The sequence below is a fragment of the Myotis daubentonii genome, chromosome 14 (assembly GCF_963259705.1).
Source record: "Myotis daubentonii chromosome 14, mMyoDau2.1, whole genome shotgun sequence".
Lineage (NCBI taxonomy): Eukaryota > Metazoa > Chordata > Mammalia > Chiroptera > Vespertilionidae > Myotis > Myotis daubentonii.
Window position 1 is genome coordinate 17396511 of NC_081853.1, and position 23613 is coordinate 17420123.

Below are 23613 nucleotides of genomic sequence, written 5' to 3' on the forward strand. Positions count from 1 at the left end.
ATGAAGGGGACCCATGCAATAATTTTGCAGGTCACTGTTCTGCAAACCATAGACAGGTTGGAGAGATTTGTTGAAGAGGATAATGTCAGACAAGCACACACATATGTCTTCACCTGGTGTGTATCTTACACACCGAGAGTTGTATACTCAACACCAAGTTGTGACTCAAACACTCCCGGTAGAAAAATGGGCACTTGTGCTAAAGAACCCAAGTCCTTTTAGATGGCACCTGGCACAAGTGCAACTGCAGAGAACCCTGGGTTTCTGACCATTCCTAACATGTCTTGTCTGCATTGTTTAAATAACCACTCAAGAAATGCAGTACATTATATTCCTGGTATTCATGAAACTTGAAGAGATTAGAGAGTCAGGGGAAGTAAGACTTCCCAGCATACGGATCAATGAGCCACCCTAGTCCAGCAGGTCTCCGTAGTTGAATTTCACTGAGAAACAGACCGACCTGGGATCTTCCCTCCAGAACCCATTGTAGGAATGGCCCTCTGCAATGTGTCCTTAACCCGGCATGTGTAACAGGTCTGAACCACTTTCCATGTGCGTCTTTAGTAATGGGTGAGCTCCTTTAGAATATAGTGATGTAACCAGGTGATTAATTTGAGTGAGAAAAGGAAAAAAGCCAATGGTCGGATGTATATATGAAACAGGTTGGGAATGATGAGTAAGCGCTAGCATAATGACCTGATATTGACCATTGTCGTTTCCCCCATTAATAAACATATTAAATGGCCAGAGATTGGACCTTCTTTAGGAAGACACCTGTGCTATAGATTGTCACCATCCATCCCCGCTGTCCCCCACTTACATGGTCATCTTTCATTTTTTCCTATAGGGAACCCCTTGACCCTACTCTCAATAAATGTAGTTCTAGTGGAGGTAAGACCTCCTTGGTTCAGAGCTAGGCAAGTGACCTGAGCATGGGAGGAAGACCCAGATCCCTCCACGACACGGAGATTGGTTCAGAGACGGGGACATAACTCAGGCCAACCCAACTGAGACTCTATCTGGGATGCTTTCCTGGATTTGCCCAGAGAAAGAGGCTCTCCATCCACCAGCATCATTAAGGTGCGAGGATGTGAATTTGAGCTCCTCCTGGCCACTGCGGCCACTACTTCCTGAGAATGATGTCGGGGCAGAGAAAGCAGAGAATAGATATGAAGCAAGTCCTGATACCAAGTATGCACACCTGAATCAAGCTGTGCCTGAAATCCGTATTCTTTCAGATGTTTCATGTACCAATACATTCTCTCCACATGACGCTCCTTCCCTTTTTAAAGATTTGTAAAAGCTGGCTTGAATTTCAAGCATAGGTAGTCAACAGGGTTCTGACTTATATAGAGTGTTTCTTTATTTTCTTCTTCTAAAATGAACTACTTTAAAAGTACGCTGTAAGTGAACTGTTCACAAACTTTGGTACTTTAATGATTATTTAGGAACATGTGATTTGGTGATCCTATAGGGAACCCGTCGATTACATTAATGCTAATCGAGACAAATTACATGTTGAAACGGGCTGATCCTCTGTACCTATTTTCCCCTTGAGAGGACATATGTGTGTGGCCACAGACAGAGAGAGACAGAAAAAGAACCAAATTCTCAAATCTCCCAGGCCATCTCTCCCCTCTCCCATGGGACCGGGCCTGGGACAAACCCCAGGTCCACCAGCCCCTCTCCCTCTTCCCTGCGTGAGGATCTTGTTACTGGGGCCGAGGCACCGTATATGGCATTTGTTAGTGTATCTGTAATCTGTAACTTCCTTTGAAAATGTGATTAACGAATTGCAAACGGTTTCCAAAGGTTTATAAACAGATACTTTGAGAGCCACAGGTAGGTTTGTAGTTTTTGGTGCCTGTTTTATGAAAAAAATATGTGAGGGAGAATTTAATAAGGAAAGATATTCTGTGCTATGAAATGCTTTGAGGTGGAGTTTTAAATAAAGGCCAGATGTGGTGAACACACAAGCCAGCCTGTGGCCTAGGAGGATGGGACCAGAGGGGCACCCCTCTGAGGAGGAAGCTGGAACCATCTGGGGGCGTGCGAAGGGCCAGGCCTTCCTGCAGTGGTGACAGTCTGGACAGGAGCGCCTGTGTTACCTGCAGACCCACGTAGGATGCGTAATGGGATGGGCTACAGTGGTGGCCATGTTCATGTCGGTTTTAAAAAACCCCAAAATGCCTTTGGTTTTTCTGTGTTCTTTTGGGAAGGGCCAGAGGAAATCAGCCACACACATCCATGCAGCCTCTGTGAAACAAATAATGTGTGTGTTAATAATTGATACACGGGACGTGCTGCTCCGCGCTGCCAACAGGAAGGAAGGAGATGGGGTGGGAGGCCCACAACTGGAGAGGAAGAAGCGTTGCCCAAAGCTAATGCCATCTGCAGAAAGGGTATGGCCGCGGGCTGGGAGCCAGCCATTGTCTGGGCAGATGTTTCTCCTCCAGGGCAGCCCCGGTCCTCAGCTGGTGAACACCTTGGCCACATCGCCCGAGGTCCTGGCCTCCTCTCATCTCAGAGGCCTACCAGCCACTTCAGAGAAGGAAAGAAGGCACGGCCTCTCTCCTCCATGAAGAGAGTGGGGGCAGATTGCCACTTCATTCCTTCACTCCTTCAACCCTTCGTGCCCTCACTTGCTCATTTGTTCACCCACACACCCCAAAGAACTGTTGGACACTGAATATTTATCAGGCACTGAGCCAGGCCCAGGTGAGCTTTGGGAAGGCATGGAGAAGCTGTCAGAAAAGGATAATCTCCCGCCCTCGAGTAGCACATCTTGATTCACCACCAGTGAAACAGGCCAGTTAGGAGAGCAGTTAAAAACCAGGGCCCAGCGTCAGTCTCCCACTCCCATCAGGTTTTCATCTACAGGCTGTGTACTCTTTGGGCTAGTGTGCACTTGTCTGGGCACCCCTAGGGCTGGTGTGCACTCGTCTGGGCTCCTCTGGGCTGGTGTGCACTTGTCTGGGCTCCTCTGGGCTGGTGTGCACTTGTCTGGGCACCCCTAGGGCTGGTGTGCACTCATCTGGGCTCCTCTGGGCTGGTGTGCACTTGTCTGGGCTCCTCTGGGCTGGTGTGCACTTGTCTGGGCTCCTCTGGGCTGGTGTGCACTTGTCTGGGCTCCTCTGGGCTGGTGTGCACTTGCCTGGGCTCCTCTGGGGCTAATGTACACTTGTCTGGGCACCCCTGGAGCTAGTGTGCACTTGTCTGAGCTCCTCTGGGCTGGTGTGCACTTGTCTGGGCACCCCTAGGGCTGGTGTGCACTTGTCTGGGCTCCTCTGGGCTGGTGTGCACTTGTCTGGACTCCTCCGGGCTGGTGTGCACTTGTCTGGGCTTCTCTGGGCTGGTGTGCACTTGTTTGGGCTCCCCTGGGCCTAGTGTGCACCTGCTAGCCTCTAAGATGAAGGTAACAGCCTCTAGTTCACAGGGCTGTGGAGAAGCAAATGAGTACAAGCATGGCTGAGCACACTGTATGTCCTAGCAAACAGGGCTTGAGAACATGCCCACTTGGCCAGCTCTCTAAACTGCTAATGTCATTGCTGAGATATGGCAGCCCCTACATCACTGAGCTCACCCCTAGAGAGTGCATTCACAGAATAAAATAGGTCTTAACAGTACAGTTGTTTATTACTCCTTTTATTCCTTTAAAGAAACAGTTCAGCCTGGCAAGGTGGCCAATTCTTCTCAAGGTCAAAGGGAAAGTTCTCATATAAGGACATGGTTTCCTGACCAGGTGGCCAGACAGGCCTTCTCTCCTACAGTCTGCAAATCAAGGTTTGTAACTGTCACAGTATGTCCAGCCTCAGTGGAGGGGACCCCAGGAAAAGGGGCTCCCAGTAGCTGGTATTAGTCACTGTTCTCCTGGCTACAATTTAAGCAGTTTGCGTATTGCTATGTTTTTATTTTCTTCCGGAAAAAAAATTGAAAATATTTTTGCAAGAAAATTTGAAAAAAAAAAGAAAAGCGCAAGAAATGAAAAAAATATTTTGCCCTCACTCCCACAATGCAAGGATCATCACTTGATACTCTGCTCTCTTTCCCAAGGATAAGGACTTTGAAGCAGTTGCTGTTTTCAGTTTTCTAAGTACATTGTTTCTCTAACAAGAAATTCATAAAATGTAGCAAACAATCTGACAATCTGTTCTGCTTTCTAAGTCACTGTCTTTAGCAAAAAACAAACAAACAAAGCAAACATTTTTGCTGGCCAGCTTTATCCTTGTAACCTCTCGTTGTCATGAAGACTTGTGCCAGGCACTGTGCTTGGTCATATCTCATCTAATTCTCCCAGATCCAATGGAGGGACAATCGCTTCCCTGCTGGGAAAATGCTGAGCCCAGGGATGCAGGTCCCTTGGTGACAGGCTAATAGGCAGTGGGACTCGGATTCAAAACCAACTCTGCCTGGTTTCTGAGCCTCCGGTCGCCACCTCCCTCTGCACTGCCACCTGGATGTGGTCTCCTTGCCAACACATGTCCTCAGCCCTGACGGCAACTACTGATGGATGGACTGCACTTAGCAGGCACACGGCTGGTTGCAGAACCACTCTGTACGCCAGCTCTCACCAGCCAGCCCTGTCTCTGTTTACAGCGGACTCATTCAGGCTGCCCTGAAATCAGCCTTGATAGCCAAGGATGCAAGCATCCATTTTAGATCAAGGACAATTACAATAAACTGAGTGAGTGCAGCAAGCTAAGTATCATGCGAGTCACATGCCCAATGTATGATGTCTTATTTATACGACACCCAGTGACCAAAACCCAATGCTTGGCCTCAGAGAAGCCGTGCAGGGCCTGGTGACACCACTGTGGCTCGGGTGTCCATGAAAGTCGTGCTGCCCCTCCACTATGGGCTCCGCTGGAGAAGATGCGTGCCTGGGTGACACGGATGCTAGGCCAGGAGAGAAATGCTGACGATTCTGTATTCGCAGATGAAGTCTTTCCTGCTCAAGGGGAGATGAGCAGCCCAGATACGCCGGAGGGAAAGCAGGCCACGAGGGTGTGTCCGGAAGCACCCGGAAGGTGGGGGAGAGGCAACGGGCATGTCGAGACAAGGAGCCTTTTCCTTTTTCTGAAAGGTACCACACTCTCATTAATTAGTGTTTTTAAGTGTCTCGAAGATGAAACGTCCTTCGTGCTCTTACTGTGATTACAAAACCCTTTTGATCGCTGTAAATCTAAAACAGCTTTGGTATTTTTTAAAGAAACAACAATTAACAGGCCGCTTTGAAAACCCAAATGACCTTTATCTTAAATCAGTGTCCTCTGAGTCTCCGTGAGTCATAGGCACTGTGTGTGGGGAGGAGGTGGCCAGTCCCGCTGCCACTTTTGGGGGTCAGACTCGGCTTACTGCTCGGCGGCTGGGTTTAAATCCTGCTTCTCAAAAAGCCAGTCTGTCCTATGAGAGCAAGTGAGCCATAAAAATGAAAATCATGCTGAGGGGCCAGGTGGGAGGAACTTGTGCCAGCAAAGGGACGGGGGCAGGGGACCCTGACGCAGGGAGAGAGGGGCCTCTGCTGACTCGGGCGAAGGGGCGATGAGCTCTCAGCAGAGAAGGGAAAAGCACGTGGATGCTACACACAAAGTAAAGGTGCCTGCGGGGACCTGGGAGCCAGCTCCTCCGATATTAGACACCTTGAGACAAAACCCGCTCTGAAGTTTCCTGAGCAAAAGTGGACGCAAGAAAGACAGCCTTCAAAAGGAATGTCACAGTTTCAAACAGACTGCCACCCAGTCCTGGAGCACACACATGTGCCATGTGCCAATTACATTCCCTGTTTCACATAGAGATTTCCAATACCACGCCCTTAGGAGATTACATCTATGATTTGAGAGTTCGTCTCTGACATTTGACAAGCAACTTTTTGTGTGCATTTACAGAACTTTATTTGGCACAATTCCACTGAGAAACTATGTATCAAAAAAAACACACACCAAAAACCACACACAAAACCCCCACAAAAAAACAAAAAAACATAAAACCTTGAGTAAGTGGATACCATCAGACAAGTTCTAGTTCAGAAACTGTGAAGACAATGGATTTCCTTATTCCCGTAAGTGAAATCAGAAAATAGTATCAACCAATGCTGAAACGCAATGTGCTAGCCTTGGAACTTGCTGTAGAGTGAGCCCTCCTGTGGGTGGCTTTCTCCTTCCGCGTGTGCCTCCCAAGCCTGTCACTGGGGAAAGGACTCCAGTCTCGGCATCCCAGCTTGCAGGGACGGCCGTCAGAAGAGAACGGGGAGATCTCTCAGCTTCAAGGTTTTTGTGCTAAGTGACACGAAGGGCAGGGAGCTGGCAATAAATTTGCAAGTGAAGTAAGAAGAGAGATGTGGAAAAGAGGGCAAGGGATCCTTCCTTCCACACCTTGACTGGTGGATGCCTGTGACAGTATCACCCTAGGTCTGACCGCTACGCCTTCGTCAAATGCGCAGGTGGGAGGGAGTGTGTGCAGCTTTTGGGGGGAGCTGCTTGGCATGATAGCTTTATTTTGTTCCTCCATTTTCTGCTATTTTTTTCTAGGAACTTGTGAAGAAAAGAAGACAGGCAGGGACCCATCTCTGTGGCCACGTCCTCCGCGACAGTTTCTGATTTTTCCAGCTGGAGTCTCTCTCCCTTCCTCCTGGGGCGGCCCTCACTCGGCACCTCCCCCAGGACACAGGGCTTTGTAGCATACACACGCATGTGACATCCCTTCAAGCCGCCTGCTCTCTGCCCTAGCCATTCCTGACCACCAAACTCAGTAGGCTCTCACCCATCCTGGGTCCATCCAGACCACTGGACTGGTGAGCAAGCAAAATGTTTCCTTCTGATATTTTTTAATGTGATCCTCAGTTCTACTGATATATCTTTAAATACACACACACACACACACACACACACACGTTTCTGGATGCTTGCTAGTCTGACTAAGCCCAAGAGACCTCTGACATCACTCATGACTCAGAGGAAAACCGAAGGCCCCTGGTAAGGCTGACTGAGTCCTCTGGGTCTTATATTTGTCTGTGATCACAGATATGTGGGCAGAGGCTGGAACAGGCCACTGTAATCAGAGAAAAAGGCCAGTGGGCCTGGCAAAGCAGATGGGATGCAGCAAACTGCCACATCTATTGCTTCTAAGTAAGTGCCTCTTGAAGGTGAGTCACATCCCTCCATCCCTCTAGCCACCAGGTAGTGTCAGCCCCCATGATACCTCTCTCCTTGATGGGGGAGTGCTCGCTGCTCTGGCCTCCCTCTCACCACTTCCTGCCTCTCGCCATGCTCTCCAGCTACACTGAGCCAGCTGCAGAAAGGTCATTATCATTCTTGCCTTCAGGCCTTTGCACACACTGCTCCATCTATCTCCACCCTCTTTATCCCAACTCAAAGTCAAGTGGCGCCTCAGGACTCGCAGAGACATCAGGTCTCCGGGGAAGCCGGCACTGGCCTGTCCTCATCAGTTCAGGATCCCGCATCCTCCTCCGCCTCCACACCCACCACACTGCCCTGGTATTAGGTGCTGACTCACAGGGCCCAGGACACACTGGCAAAGAGTAGGTTCTCCACGATATCTGATGGATGAGCGAACAGAGTAAATGAACAAATGAGGGTGTGTATTCCCTTAACAAACACTGGTATGACACTTACTCTGCGCCTGGCCTGTTCTAGGCATTTTGTAAGCATGAAGTCATTTAATCCTTATAACAACCCCATGTAGTTCATACTATTTTTGTCCCCATTTTTTCAGCGAAGGAAACTGAGTTCAGGTAGGTTAACGTGTCCAAGGTCGCGCAGCTGACAGTGGTAGAGCTGATGTTGACCCCAGACACCTATCCTCAGAGATGCTCTGCTCCGTGGAGACCCAGGTACCTGTGGACCTGAGGGTGCTCCTGGCGCCTGCCTGAGATGTCTCCTGCCAGGGCATGGGAAGGGGGTGACGGCAGGTGACCTGTGGTGTCATCAACAGGCGCCCTGTAATTCCACACTGAGCAGAGCTGAGTTTCAAATGACCTCTCAAAGGAATCTTTCCATAAAAAAAAAAAAAAATACACACACACATAAAGGAGGGAGGGAAGTAGGTTTACAGTTCATATGGAAAATAATACAATAATTAATAAATAATAACACAAGAATAAACAGTGTTTCCCCACACTCATCACTGTAAACCTACTTTTGCCCATTCCTGTGTGTGTGTACTTTGGTTTCATAGTCTCTGGCCCCAAAGGGAGAAGTCGTGTGGCTATGGCCAATGCCCTCTTGACTTGTTCCTCAGGAGATCTCCACCCATCCAGGGAGCGACAGGTACGAAAAGCCTTGAACTTCAGACTTGACCCCAGAGCGACCTGGGTGGAGGCTGGCAGGGCAGCCTGTCCTTTGGGATTTCTGACCCTGGCCAGCTGGTGCACAAAAGCATTCAGTCCTATGAAATCCGCAGCCCCAGGCCAAAGGAATGCCAGCTATTGAGTGACCTATCATGCGATTAATGTGTGTATGTGTGTGTGGTGGGGTGGGGGTGGGGGGGGGGGAGAGGGTGTCATTAAGTCAAGGGCAGGGGGAGAGACCCTCCCAAGGAGAAAGAGGCAAGTGAGATCCAGAACTTCCAGCTAAAAACCTGCCTGGCTTAGCCAAACTACCTTCCTGTGTCAATATTTCACATGTGCGGGCGCCTCCTTTGCCCTAAGGATGCCACCGAGAATGTGGACGTGGCACGTGGGAGGTGCATGCCCAAACACACGTGCCCGTGGCAGCTGCTGAAGAGCTCATGGCCAGGCAGCTCCTCAGTGAAGTGCAGTGGTCAGATCAGGGTATGGTAGGCATTCAGTTATTGGGCCAAAAAGCCATGGTCTCAACCTTTTTATTTGCATTCTTTGGGTCTTATCATTTAGGATTATGTAAAAAATGACAGCTGCTTATAATTATTTGGAGGGTTGAGCTGCAATAATTAAAAACAGCTGCCTTTATCTTCCCACTACCAGACTTAACCCCGCGAGGTTGGGTCTACTGAACTTCAAAGGAGGAAGCAAGAAATAAAAGAAAACTCCACACATTACTAACAAATTTCTAGTGATTCATTTAAATGTATAACCAGTTATTCCAACAGCCTTCAAACCTTTAATTATCTTTTAAATATATATAATTTGGGACTGCTAATTAGATAGCAATTTAATGCTCTCATGGGGATTCAGATGCACTGTCTTTCTGAAATGTAAACTCCCCGAGGAACACGCACTGGCATTCAAATGATTGAATTCTTCAGATATTCAAATGAGCGTGGGCATTCACCCTGTTGGGATCATTGGGATATTCGCAGTCAGCCCAGCTGTAGGTTTTTAAAAATATATATTTTTATTGATTTCAGAGAGGAAGGGAGAGGGAGAGAGGGACAGAAACATCAATGATGAGAGAGAATCATTGATCGGCTGCCTCCTGCACGCCCCCTACAGGGAATTGAGCCTGCAACACAGGTATGTGCCTTTGACCGGAATCAAACCCAGGACCTTTCAGTTCATAGGCCCATGCTCTATACACTGAGCCAAACCAGCTAGGCAGTGGTTCTCAACCTGTGGGTCGCGACCCCCTTGGCGGTCGAACGACCCTTTCACAGGGGTCACCTAAGACCATCCTGCATATCAGATATTTACATTACGATTCATAACAGTAGCAACACTACAGTTATGAAGTAGCAACGAAAATAATTTTATGGTTGGGTCACAACATGAGGAACTGTATTTAAAGGGCCGGAAGGTTGAGAACCACTGAACTAGGGCCCAGCTGTAGGTTTTACAGGACTCCCCCTGATAGACTGAGGGTAAAGCTAGGCTTTCTCCCAGTCCTAGTCCAGCCCTCTGGAGAGAACCAAGTCAGGGTCGGGAGGCCTAACCTCACTCTACAGCTCCGTGGAGCCTCCTCTTAGGTACAGGTGGCTCTGTTTTCTGGTTTTAAGGAGGAACCCTCTCTCCTGGAGTTTAAAGTTAAGGAAGCTTTAAAGCTCCCATCCCAGGAGTCCTCCATGCTGCTACCCTCTGGGCAGTTACCATTTTAATTAATAACTCTCTGCCCCCACAGGCTGCTGCAGATGGAGGAGGTGAGGGCTTCACTCTGCCTTGAGCTTCCATTTCCTGCTTATTCCTGCCCGTTGAGATGGTCCTTTAAATTATATAAAGATGTGTATTGTATCATGTGGAGAAAAGCAATTGATCAATTAGATGACATTGGGCAATGACAGAAGCCAGCTCTCCAGTCTCAGTCCCTCGGCATGGCGAGGGTCTGCATTCCTGAGCCAGGCTAGGAGCTAGCAGCTGAGCCTCATTTCCCCCACCAGGGGAAGGAGGTGCAGACAAATCTATAGGAATTTTTAAGAGATCATTATTCAACACATTGCATGTAATTACATTTTGATGAGCTTTTTATTGCTAATTCATCATCCAAGATGGGGCACTCTAGATATGAAATTAATCTAGTGAAACAAAGGTCAGAGTGTGTCCAGTGCAGAGAGGAGCTTTGTCCTCATCAAATTCTTCTAACAAACAACAAAGCAGCAGAGAATCCTATCTCTAAACCAAATTTCCTTAAAGTGCCTTCTCGTAGATGAACGGCATAAAGATATGCATTCTCCAAGCAGGCTGGGATGTAGTGGGAACCTGTGCAGGGGCCTGGAACAGAGTGGAACATGTGCTTAATGCCACCGTGTTAATGAGAAGGTCCACGTGGGTGCACGGAGGCCTGGAGTCCAGGCTCTAGGCCAGAGCAAACCAATTTCTGCAGAGAAATGTGGACATACTGGTGTCTTAGCTTGACTTCTCTCTGAAGCAGACCCTGAACCCAGAATTCAACAGCAAGGATTTTACTTGAGATGGGATCCCAGGAAATGCCTGCAGGGACATGGCTAAGTGACTCAGAGACGGAGAAGGGCAGGCAGCCAACATAAGGTACTGCCCGAGCACCTTAGCATTGGGGCCTCTGGGAGCCAGTGTGCAGCAGGCACCTGGAGCTATCCCACCTGCGAGGTGCCCGTGCTCACCCGCCTTTGATGGAGGGATGCTGATCCTAGCACATCTGGCCTGCTGCACGCCTGAGATAAGTGGGCCTCAGGAGCCAGAGAGTGTCTTCGCCCAGGTGCTGGCAGCTGCAGGCAGGCTGGCATGGGTGGAAATGGTCAGGACTGAGGGCAGACAGGCAGGCATGGGGCAGACATCAGCAGCAGCTGCTTCGCTAAGCATGTTTCCAAATAGAAATTTATCAATAAAACCTCAAGCCGCTCTCCCTCGTGCTTTGGAAGCCTGCTCTAAGTCTACCAGCAGATTCCAGACAGGACACATTGAGCATCCCCATGCCTCAGGGTTTGCAGACATGGTTCCACCCCCGGGCCAGTCTCACAGCCTTGGCACAGTGTATTCTCTTTCCTCCCTCGGGACTTCAGGGCTCAGCTTAAAATATCGCCTGAAGAAGGGTTCTCCCTGACTATCCAACTAAGGGGGTGCCTCTGCCTACTTTTTAATTTTCTCAGGTCCTGTTTCCTCTGGAGAGTTTATCCAAAATGTGTACAACTATTTTTTCACTGATCAGCTGTAAACAAACAAACAAACAACAAAAAAATCCCACATGTATCTTCTCTATGAGATTGCAAACCCCAAGTGCAGGGGGAATTATTCTGTTTTGTTTTATCATGAGATCCCCAGCATCTAATAGGATGCCTGGCATATGAGAGGTGTATCCTGGAGTCTGCAGGGCCCTTTGCGGCTCCTGGTTGTGCTGGACTGCGTCACCCACTGTGATCTCCAGCTTACAGGCTGCAAACCAGCCCCCTGCAGCCTTCTCAGCCACCCCTTCCACAGCCAGACACCATGTCCTTTTATAAATGCTACATTTCCACCCTGGTGCTTAATAACATACTGTCATTGTGTGATCAGTCTCCTATATGCGGGTGTTCTCTCCTCATTTATTTATTATTCCACTTCCTCTGCGAGGCACCTTACCAGGCCTTGAGTGCACAGGGTGAACAGACTGACCTGCCCGGTTGTCTTCAGCTTGCTTGCCATGAGTGAGGGAATGCCTGTGTCAAGATATTTCTATGATGTAGCGGAGCTCAAACTCTAAGGCCTGGGCAAGAGGCCTGGTGGGAGGAGGAGAGACTTCTGGGGGCCTAGGTGTGGGTGGGATAGAGAGGAAAGTTTTGTGGGGAGGGAGAGGGAAGAGGTGCAGACTGTGAGCTCCTTTGGAGCAGGGGTCAGAGCCACAGCCAGCAGTGGTTCCCAGACCTGCGGATCCTGAGGGTATATCAGCTAGGCTGCTCTGGTTGTAAGCAACAGAGACCAATTCTCTATCCCTTGAACAAATGGGAATTTGCCAGATGCATCCTATATAATAAAAGGCTAATATGCAAATTGACCAAACAGTGGAACAACCGTTTGCTATGACACGCACTGACCACCAGTGGGGCAGATGCTCAATGCAGGAGCTGCCCCCTGGTAGTTGGTGTGCTCCTACAGTGGGAGCACTGCTCAGCCAGAAGTGGGCTCATGGCAGCAGTATTGGGAGCCTCTCCCATCTGCCACAGCACTAACAATGTCTGGCATCCCCTGAGGGCTCCCGGACTTTGAGGGGGCACAGGCTGGGCTAAGGGACCCCCCCCTCTCCCCCAGGCCTCTAGTAAATAAATAAAGGACCTGATAGAGGGTCTTTTCCTCTTGCCCTTTCTCTTCCTCCTTCCCTTCCTTCCTCTCTCATTTCCTCTCTTACTACCCTTGCTTTTCCATTCTTTCTCTTTCCTCCCATTCATCCTGCTTTCCCCCCCTTCTCTCTGGACGGAGTAAAGACTTAAGAAGAAACAGCCTTCCATCTACTCATACCTTTGTATCAGCCAGGGCCCAGCAGGAAGCACATGGCATAGTCAAGCTGGCTAATTAAGGGAAGTTGAATAAAGGGGCTATTGTAATGGTGTAGGTAGGGTGTGGAAAACTACAAAAAAATGGGGCAGGGCCCTGGAACTAGAAGCAGTGGGGACCTTTTTCTCCCATCTGCATGAAGGGACAAAGGAAGGAGCAGTCCCAGGAGTCCACAGAGAGCAAGGGAGGCTTTGTGGCTTTAGATTGTGTGCAGCCAGTCTCAGGGGACACAGGGCTGAATAGACAGAGACCCCACCACTCCCCTCTCCACTTCTTTTGGGTGGCCCCCAGGAGCAGGCCCCACCCACAGCCCAGGGCCAAGGAGCCACTGCTGTGCTCCACACAGGTCTGTGTGCGTGCGGGCGGGCCAGAGCAAGGAGAGAACTGTGGGCTGCAGCCAGGAGGCTCTCCAGCCCAGCTTTCCTCTTGTAAAAGAGCCTCACACATCTCAGCTTCAGTCCTCCCAATTGCATAGGTTTCATCTCATGGAAAATGACAGTGCCCACAGTCATCTTTTTCCCCCTGATGATTGACCCCATTGTACTTTGACTGACACAGTCTTGGGCTCAGCATCAGTTACCATCTCTGAGATAAAACACTAACACTGAGGATGCTGTCCGGACGTAGGAAGCAAAGCACACAGGGTGTTCAGCGTCCCGCCTGGCCCCTAACGCCCTTTTGCGTTACTGCGAGCCCCTTACTTGCTAACCCCATCTACGCCCTGAGCGCCTAAGCCAGCCGTAGGCAAACTATGGCCCGCGGGCCGGATCCAGCCCGTTTGAAATGAATAAAACTATTGAAAAAAAAGACCGTACCCATTCATGCAATGATGTTTACTTTGAATTTATATTAGTTCACACAAACACTCGATCCATGCTTTTGTTCCGGCCCTCCGGTCCAGTTTAAGAACCCATTGTGGCCCTCGAGTCAAAAAGTTTGTCCACCCCTGGTAAGCACACACCCGGCCACAGAATTTGGGGACTAAGAGGCTGTTGAGGTCCACAGCTGGACAGAAATCCAGGCGCCCCCTCTTCGGCTGAATCCCCAAACGCAGGAGGGGTAAGCGTCCCCAGCTCCGGGCAGCACTGCTTCCACTCAAGTGTCCAGACCCGGGCAGTGCAAACAGTGCCCTCAACAATGGCGTCAAGAGGAAGGCATGTGAGGCTCTGTGTTCTCTTTTGCCGAATGATGTATTTCAAAAGGAACAGGCTCGCTACGTGGGGGTCACGCAGTCTTGTTTATTTTCTCTCGGGAACATGCTCCTCTGAGCAGATACATTTACTAAGCATCCGTTAATTCTTTCTTTTAAACGAAATGGGATGGATTCAGACCAGGCCTGTTCAGAGAATGTGTGCTGGAGGCACTGCAGCCTCCTCACGGGCACACGGTGGTGCCTGGGCGCCACCTACTGGGCATCCTCCTTCAGTTCAGCAGCCTGAGTGAAGGGCCTGGAGGCTGGGAAGGGATTCCAGCAGTGAGAGCCCCTGGAAGGTTTGTAAATTATACTATTCCCACCCCACACACCCTGACAGGCTGGGGCCAGCAGAATGCCTGGTTCCGAGACCAGAGGCAGAAGTCATGTCCCGTCTGGTTGGAGGACAGCCATCCTGGGGACAGTGTGGGGCCCCTGCTGGGTAAGAAGAAGTGTCCACCAGAGTGGAAAAAGGATGCAGGTGGTGTGCTTGCCACCTCCTCTGGGAAGTCCTCCTGTATCACAGGGTGTCCTTCCTTGAGCAAAGTAGACAACCCCCTCCCCCGTGAGCCCACAGACCGTCCTGGCCCCTCTGGCTGTCGGGGACTCTGGCTTGGTGCAGTGAGCTTCTTGTGAACAGACATCCTTCCACCTGCTTCTATGTCTCCTTTGGCCAGCACAGTGCTCGACCCCAGGAACGTCCGAGGAATACTTGCAGGCCAGCAGGGCAGAGGGAGAGGCCGAAGGAAAGGAGGTGTTGACTGAGCAAATGTGCTTGTTTCTGCACCTGATGTAGCAAGGACTCAAGAAATGTTTCCTGGGAAAACATATGGCACCTGCACTTCTAATTCCCTACTTCAAGTAGGGAATTGGTACCCAGACATCAAGTCATCAGCATCCTTCAAACATCATCAGGATCATGCCACAAATATTTACTGACTGTCTCCTCTGTGCAGAGCCAACTCCCAGGAATTCACAGGGGACAGCAGGGGGTAGTTGACCTTTCCCAAGAGTGATAAGTGAACCAAGGAAACTAAAGCAGGGACATGACGGGAAATGACAGAGGAAGAGTGTGGCTCCTTTGGTCAGGGAGCAAGGACACCTCTGTATAGGGGTGACCTCTGAGATGAGACATGGGGGTGAGAACAAGCCAGTCACAGTATATCTGGGATGAGATTATAGGCAGAGGGAAGAGCAGGCACAAGGATTCCATTGGGGAATGGAAAAGGGCCAGAGCTGGCTGGAGCACAGGGGAGCGTGGGGGGCAGCCACACAGGCCCAACAGATCAGGTCATGGAGCCAGATCTAGTGCAGAGCTGGGGTCATGCTGGGAGTTTGTGTTTTACTCTAAATGCCAAGGGAAGCACAGCATCGGACTGATGTCAGCGAAGGCCCCTCTGATTGCTGAGTGTATGGTGCTGGGGTGGGGATGGGGCAGGTGCCAGAGAGGACCTGAAAGAGGACTGAAGTCATTCATCTAGGAGAGATGGCAGGTGGCCCTGACCAAAGGGTAGGGACAGAGAGAGAAGGGTGGGCTTGGAGCACTTGGGAACCAGATTCCAAGTGGACACGAGGGTGGAGGACTTGGGGGAGAGGTCCAGGAAAGCCACTGGTGGGGCCACACCCACACCTGTTGAACTTAAAAGAACCCTTCGCATTTGCATTGAGTAGTTGTGGATGGGCAGAAGAAATGAAGGAAGGTTAATTGAAGCATTGTGGGTTCAAGAATTGCACAGAAAGAGAAAACTATTAGGTGTGGGATGGAAGAAGGCCCTTACATAATTGAGGATGTGCATGATGATACAAAAATCACATTTAACCTCGCCTGGCCCATTGCTTGAGCCAAGTCAGTGGATTTTGACAAAGATTTTAATAGTGCCCCTACCTTTTAAGCTTCAGTTTAAACTGGTGTTTGATATGCACTGTCCATGTAGCATTCGACATATATTTACATGTGTTCATAGGAATATCCACTTAATCCATATGAGAGGACGGTGGTGTAAGAATGTTTATTAGCATGACCACATGTCATTCGTGTAGTGGACCTTGTGCAAGGGTCCATCTGTATGTAACCTGTGCAGTTACAAAAGGACATGGAAACATAACTGCCTGGTGTCCGCAAGGACCAAGCAGCAGAATCAGCGTTCCGATTGGGTCAGGGACAGTCAGGAAGGACACAACGGAAAGGCGGTGACCCCAGACAATGCTCAGGCTGTGGAGAGCCGGGGGCTGGACTGGCAACAACTCTGAATTCAGGGGGAGAGGAAGGCTCTGGAACAGGTAAGGAAGACAGATGACACAGTCATCTGCGGAATGTGAGCTTCCTAAAGAGTTAACCTGAGTTTTACAGAACAAGAGAAGTGGTGTGTGTCTCAACATTCCTATTGGACAACCTGAAGGCCCAGGCTCACCCACGCAGCTGAGGCTTCCTGGCCCCTGGCTTGTGTTGCACAGTTTTGTTAAGGAGGTTGACATGGCTTAGGACGGAAACAGTCAGAGAAGCACGGCCCAACAGGGGAGAGCACCTGCCCATCTGCCCTGGCACTGACTTGATGCCCTAAGTTTGGGACAACTCTCTGCTTTCCCCCCCAGGAGGCCACAGCCGGGGGAAAAGGGTGGGGGGGGGCGGATTATGGTGGATGAGGTCACAAGGGAGGAGGCTAAGAAGCCACCAACCATTTGCACAGACTCCCCAGATGAAATAGTGATGGGTGGCGGTACTAACATTTGCTCTCATTCACTTTCAGGAAAGAGGAGCTCCTATAATCCAGCATCTTATTCAGAAGGGTCCCAAATAGCTGGCCACGCCCTACACCTGTGCTGGCACCTAGCATGCAGCTGGTCAGATCTGAGACGTGCCGTGGGTGTAAAATACACACCAGAGCTCAAAGATTAGTATGAAAAAGATTAGTATTAGGGATGTAAACTATCTCATCAATAATTTTCATATTCATTGTATGTTGAAACAATGTGATTTTGAACTTATTGGGTTAAAGAAAATATATTCTTAATTTCACCCTTTTTTTTCTTTTACTTTTAGCTGTGGCTACTAGAAAATTTTAAATTACCCAGCAGCTCAGCAGCTCATGTTCGTGGCTCCCTTTATATTCTCACCAACAGACCCAGTGTAGACAGAGTTTAACTATAATAATCCAGTGATTACCCTGTTGTTCATCCACGTGGCTGCAGAGGCCAGGCCTCTCGGTCACTCCCACCCTCCAGCCACTCTGCCTCCCGTCTCCTGAAGCACCAAACCACGTGGTGGGTGAATGTAGCACATCCTAACTGAGCTGGTTCAGGGCTCTGGCTTCCGGCACTTTCTAGTCACCTGACCATCTTCTCGTTTATGCAGTGCCTCACTTCCTGCAGGCAGCCTGGATATCTGCCTTTCCAAGAGAAGCCCAGCTCTTCAGCCCGGCCCTCACAGGTGTCTACCATCTGACTCCAGGTGCCTCCTCGACCCATCTTCCTCCCAGGCCTGACCCACACACCCTTCCCAGGAGCCCTGGGCTTTTCCACCCACCCACATCCTAGGCTTGCTATGAAATAAGTTATTGATTAAAAGATTTAACACATCTAAGACACTTCAAGCAGTGTCTGTCACATAACAAGGAATCAACACATGTTAAAAAAAGAAAATACTAAGGTCAACAACACAAACATACAAAAAATGTTGGTAGTGTCTCTAGTTATTCTCCCCAAGTCTTAAATCTTATCTGTCGGTTAGATTCGGGGTTCTCTGAGGCAGGGCACATCTCTGTAGCCACTCTGAACAGCTTGCTCAGGCCTGGAGCACAGCAGATGTTGAAGGAATGAATGAAGATTTCTCTCCCCGTTTCCCACCTCCCATGATGTCCACCAGCACACCCAGTGGCCCATGTGGTTGGCAAATTTTCAACCAGAACAGAAACCTGCCAGCATCCTTCCCCACCTCCCGGGCTTGCAGGCACAGAACAAACATCCTTTGGCAGATATGTCCGCGTGGGCCTCCTGGAAGCAGGTCTCAGGTTGTGCCCGCTCCAGGCTCCTCCATGGGCCCTGCCTGTCCTGGGGCCCCCTTTGTGCCCTCTTGGTGGTGTGACCAGGCCCACATCCCAGGCCTCCTTGAGGAAGGAAATCAACTCAGTGTCCTTTCTTCTAAAGGGGGAAGAGAGAGGGGAGGGGAATCACCAAAATCTCAAAACAAAACAACATCAGGTCATGCTAAAGGTGGCACCTACCCAGTCTTATCTCCCTCGATGCCCTGTTGGGCAAAAGAAAGAGACATATTCAGGGTTCCACATTTAAAAAAAAATCCATTAAGCTCTCAAAGACATGGGAAGAAGGAAGTGCACAGCAAATAACCTAGACAGTAACTATACATAACTATATTTTGAAATATTTTTCATCTGAACGTTAAAAAGTGGTTGAGACCAAAAAAAAAATTTCCAGATGCTTAATAACTACAGTACTCAAAAGCATTCCCTAAGTTCTAACTTGAATCCCTCTTGCTGTGCTGTTGTCCTGTTCCCCACCCAGAGAACAGGTAGGGCCCCCACCCGTGGGATGGCCCCCAGCCCACCCGATGCCACATCAGCCCCTACCAGCGGTTCTCAACCTGTGGGTTGCGACCCCTGAAAATACATCCTGCATATCAGATATTTACATTATGATTCATAACAGCAGCAAAATTACAGTTATGAAGTATCAATGAAAATAATTTTATGGTTGGGGTCACCACAACATGAGGAACTGTATTAAAGGGTCGCGGCATTAGGAAGGTTGAGAACCACTGCCGGGTCCAACAGGGCCCCGCACCCCAGGTGCCAGGCAAATGTCTGTGGAATCCATATCAGTCAGCCTACCAGCAATGACAAGCTGGTGGCAGGACAGAGTGGCTGAGAAATAACTGAGGACAGACTAAGGGTGGCCCAGTTATCAACAGAAAAGTGTTACTTTAGCAGTTTTGCCAATTAAACCAAAGCAAGTCGGCTGAGTAAGGCCCCTACATCTGAGCTGCTTTTGGAGACACTTCATGATTCACACCCAAATCATACAAGATTAAAGAAAACACTGGATAAAATCAAGCCAAACATTAAGTTCAGGGGAAAGATCTTATTGGACAAATTAGAAAAATACTGGTATTGTGCTTCAGAGAAACCCACTTCTTTCCTCCAGCTGCAGGGGTGGAAACAGCCTCAGTGGCAGAGAGAGAGAGAATATGAGTTGTTTTAAGGGAGTTTGCTCCACCCTCTCACACTGGCCACCGCCCCGCACTCACAGCCAATTTGCTAACCAGTGGCCTCGGCCAGAACTGAGGGGAACGTGCATCTATAATAGAATCTATATGGCTGGGCTCTGGAGAAGGCGTGTCAGGTTGGAATGAGCCTTCCTTGCCTGAATCCTCAGCTAGCCGAGGGAGCTGCTGGCCACTGTTGTCCCCAGCCACACGTGAGGGTTCTGACCAGGTGGATCACGCTTGGTGCAGATCCCGGGTCTCAAGGGGAAGCTCACAGGTGACATTATCCAAATGACCAAAAGTGAGAAACAGTGAAAACAGTAGGTTTGGAGGATGTCTTCCTTCATTCACTTCCCGGGACCCTACTATGTGCTGGTGGTGAGGGACAGAGAAGGGAAAACTTCCAGCTTTTGTTGTTCAGGTGAACAAAAAAACAGAGACGAACCAATGACTTGTATAGGCCAAAGCTGGGAGTAGTCCATCCTTGTCGCTTGACTCTTACCATCATTTCCTCTTACTGCAGCTTCTAGTGCTATCCTTGTTGCTACTTTAAAAACCACAGCCACCCACACTTTGGTTTCCTCACAAGATAGGCTCAAATAGAACCTTATAGTATAGTTGCTGTCTGTCTTCTAGACAAGAGTTGGCCAAGAAAACTGAGAATGTGTGTGTGTGCACACGTGCGTGCACGCGCCTGTGTGAGAGAGAGACAGGAAAGACAGAGAGAGACTGAGAGGGGATCGACAGACACACAGGCACAGACAGGCTTACCTGAGGTTTCCCAGAGTTGAAGGCAGACAGAAACGAGGATTGAATCACTGCATGATTTCAGGACTCTGTATCTGTCTGGGTGTGTGTGTATCTGTGTCCACAATCCCTAACCAATCTATAATAATAAAAGTGCAATATGCAAATTGTGAATGACCAAACAGCAGAATGACCGTCCAGACAATCGTCCGGATGACCATGCTATGACATGCACTGGCGCCAGGCCAGCCAAGGTGGATGGGATGCTATTGGTCGGGGGGCCCCACCATTGCCCCACGATCACCCTGGCAGAGGGAGGCCCAGGCCACCCTCTGTGGGGCAATTGATCAGTGGGGGGGGGAGGAGGTGGGGGGGAGCCTCCATGATCGACTGCCCCAAAGAGGGAGGCCTAGGCTACCCAGCCGGCAGCGCTGCAACAGGTGGGAAATATCTCCCTCTGCAGGGTGATTGATAGCAGGGCTCCCAGACTGTGAGAGGGCGCAGGCTTGACTGAAGGACACCTCTCTCCAGTGCACAAATTTTGTGCACCAGCCCTCTAGTGTTTACCATAATAATTTGAACCAAACGAATAATCAAAAAGTGTTCTTTAGATCCCCCTTAAGCATCCACCATGTCCACCCAAACTATTTTATGACACCTGAGCTCAGATCCATAGAGCCAAAAACACACACACAGGTGCCAGGTTAACCACCACTGTCCCCACCATGTCCTGGGCCTGCTTTGTTACACAGAGCTCTTGGCTGGCATTATCTCATTTACTTTGACAACCAAGCTGAGATACATCACTATGGTTATGACAGGAGTGTAAGAGAAACAGATGCTTAGAGAGGTGTGTGACTTGCCCAAGGTCACACAGCTGGGATGTGGCAGGACTAGGAGTCAAGGGCAACGTCCAAGGGCAACGTCCATGTTGCTGAAGTTCCTTCCACTCCCCTGCTCTCTCTTTCCCTGGAGGAAAATGCAAACCTTGAGGCACAGTCAATGTCTATACATGGACCCCATTCAGATGGGCGCGCTCATGGAATCCTCTAAGCCTCCTCTAAAGAGCTCATGGCCTTGGGGTCAGAGACAGAGAAGCCGCCTGGCCATTCCTTAGGTCCTTATCACAGGTCAACTGCAAAATGGTTCATCGGGTTTAGATGATCACAAGTGAGACTGGGCATCTGGGTGGGCCACCCCATTGATGGGAACTTGACCCTGGTTACCACTTTTGGTGAAACCATTCAGTACACTGTTTCAACAGTGAGGAGAGCAGAAATGGTTTGTATTTGCACTTTTAGGATGAGATTGGCGCTGGCTGGTTGGCCTGATTTCTGAGAGCCCTTCCACAGCTCTCAAAAGAGCATCACTGGACTGTTTGCAAACAGACCCTTTGCTGCACGACCAGAGGATGTAAACGAGCAGAAAGACCTGTGGCTGACTATGCAGATGGGAGGCGCTCATCCCTGTTGCCGCAGAGAGAGCGAAAGTGCCTCGGTGACTTCTGACATCTGGTTCCATTCCGTCCCTTCTTTAAAAGCTGATAAATAGGAAGCTAATTCACTCACTGGCAGAAGATCCAGGTTTGATTGTTTCATTTACTCGGTTCCACTCCCACTTGGAATAAATAAGCACTAGGAGCCAGACTGAGCCGCACCAAACACACAACTTGTCCCGCTCCCCACAGACAATCCCAACTGGGCGGCTCGGAAATGGGCAATGTGCTAAGCTTTTAGACCTAAACGTTTCCAGACTTAAATATCCTTAGAAAGTTCGTATCTTTTTCAATCAAACTTTTCAATAGTTCGGAGTTACATTTGGAACTAGCTAACCAGTTAGCCCAATCTTTTTCTGATAAAAACATTGTGGAAATCAACTGTTACCGTAATTCCCGTCTTAACGCGTGCATATGGGATCCACATGACATGGCCGTGACTCCGTTAATACCGGGGCGATTAGAGCAAAGCCGGATGATGATGGAGGTCAAACATGAACTTTTCTAAACAACGAGTCAAGCGAGGAGCAGACTGGTCCCCACAAGGCTTCGCCAACAAACATTTGCGTAGCAGGCATTGCCACTCTTTGCTGATTTTGATGAAAGAGAATGAGAAGTCTGGGTACATGTGAATATGTGGGTGTGTACACGTGGATTGCTATAGGAAACAACCTACATTTTCTTAACTTCCAAAAGCAGCATTTACTGTATTACTCTTTATACCTTTATAACATCTGTAAAATGAAATAAACACACAAACCAAAAGGGCTGCCTGTTTCCAACACATTCCAATTAGTGCAGAGATGGCAAAGACAGGGCCCCTTCACCATCGTTGCCCTCCACGCCCACAGGAGATGCTGCCAGGGGACCAGGGCCTCCTAGCCAGCAGTCTGGCTGCCCTTCAGAATCCTCCTCAACACGGGTCTCCAGGCAGCCTCCCCCAGGGAGCGGGGAGGACTGTGAACCCGTGATCTGTCCTGGATGTGGCCTAACCCCACTCATTGCAGAGAAAGTGAAAGTGTTGCTGAAAGAAAATGGTCTACAGGTCGGGTCACCGACAATGCTACCAGATATGGCCTTGGCAGGAAATGGTGAAAATCTCAACTGTTTTATGGAAACGAAAAAGGTGTTGTTGAATCCCTTCAACACAGGAAGCACTGGGCTTAGGCAATGTAATTTGGGGGCAAGTCCTATGGTAATGAATTTCCAGGGATGCCGGGTCTAGTTTGTTGTATCAAATGAAACTTGCAACAAGTCAGTCTCGGGTTGGAGAGTCAGACCATTTGTTGTATAAAGGTACCCATTGTGATGTGTTTCAAACAGTTCAGAGTTTAAAAAATCTCCGTATATTCACAGTAGTGAAATCAATAAAGAAATGCATATAGATGTGTATAGATCTTATATAATAAAAGGCTAATATGCAAATGGAATGAACCATGGAACAACCGGTCACTATGATGCATGCTGACCACCAGGGGGCAGACGCTCAGCGCAGGAGTTGCCCCCTGGTGGTCAGTACGCTCCCACAGGGTGAGCTCTGCTCAGCCAGAAGCTGGGCTCACTGCTGGTGAGCATAGCAGAGGTGGTGGGAGCCTCTCCAACCTCTGCTGCAGGCAGGTGGTAAGGAGCGAGGGATCCTGGACTGCAAGAGGGCGCAGGCTGGGCTGAGGGACTCCCCCCTCACCCCCAGTGTATGATTTTTGTGCACCGGGCCTCTAGTTTATATATACCAGCATGATAGTAACTGTATCTACCAGAAATTATTTATTTACTAACTGTGAAAACCACCTTTAGGAGATAATATTATCAATTGAGCTTTTAATGTGAACACCACTACCAAGTGTCATCCCTGTAGCACTGAAGAAAACCTTTTAAATCATAAAAGGAGAAACACAGAAAGAAGTCTTTCTCTTACCAGTGGTCTGAGTTCTGGATGCGTCAGGATGTATCCATTATTTGTGATTGCAAAGGCATAACCGTGAATCCCTAACTGTAAAAGGAAGCGAGAGAGAGAAACCTTCATTAGCTTGCTCCCCCGTGCATTCACAAAGCATAAAGCAGCCCGGCGTTTAGTAATTTACAGCTTAAACTTG

The 23613-nt window shown here is 49.3% G+C and overlaps 1 protein-coding gene across 3 annotated transcripts in view; it reads right to left on the reverse strand.

Annotated features, from left to right (window-relative positions):
- The window catches only part of CACNA2D3 (calcium voltage-gated channel auxiliary subunit alpha2delta 3), an 806557-nt gene that overhangs the window by 188891 nt on the left and 594053 nt on the right, over positions 1-23613 (reverse strand). For all 3 annotated transcript variants that reach the window (XM_059663265.1, XM_059663266.1, XM_059663267.1), the window contains one exon: positions 23436-23510. In XM_059663265.1, coding sequence (XP_059519248.1) covers positions 23436-23510 — 75 coding nt within the window. The remainder of the gene's footprint in view (positions 1-23435; positions 23511-23613) is intronic.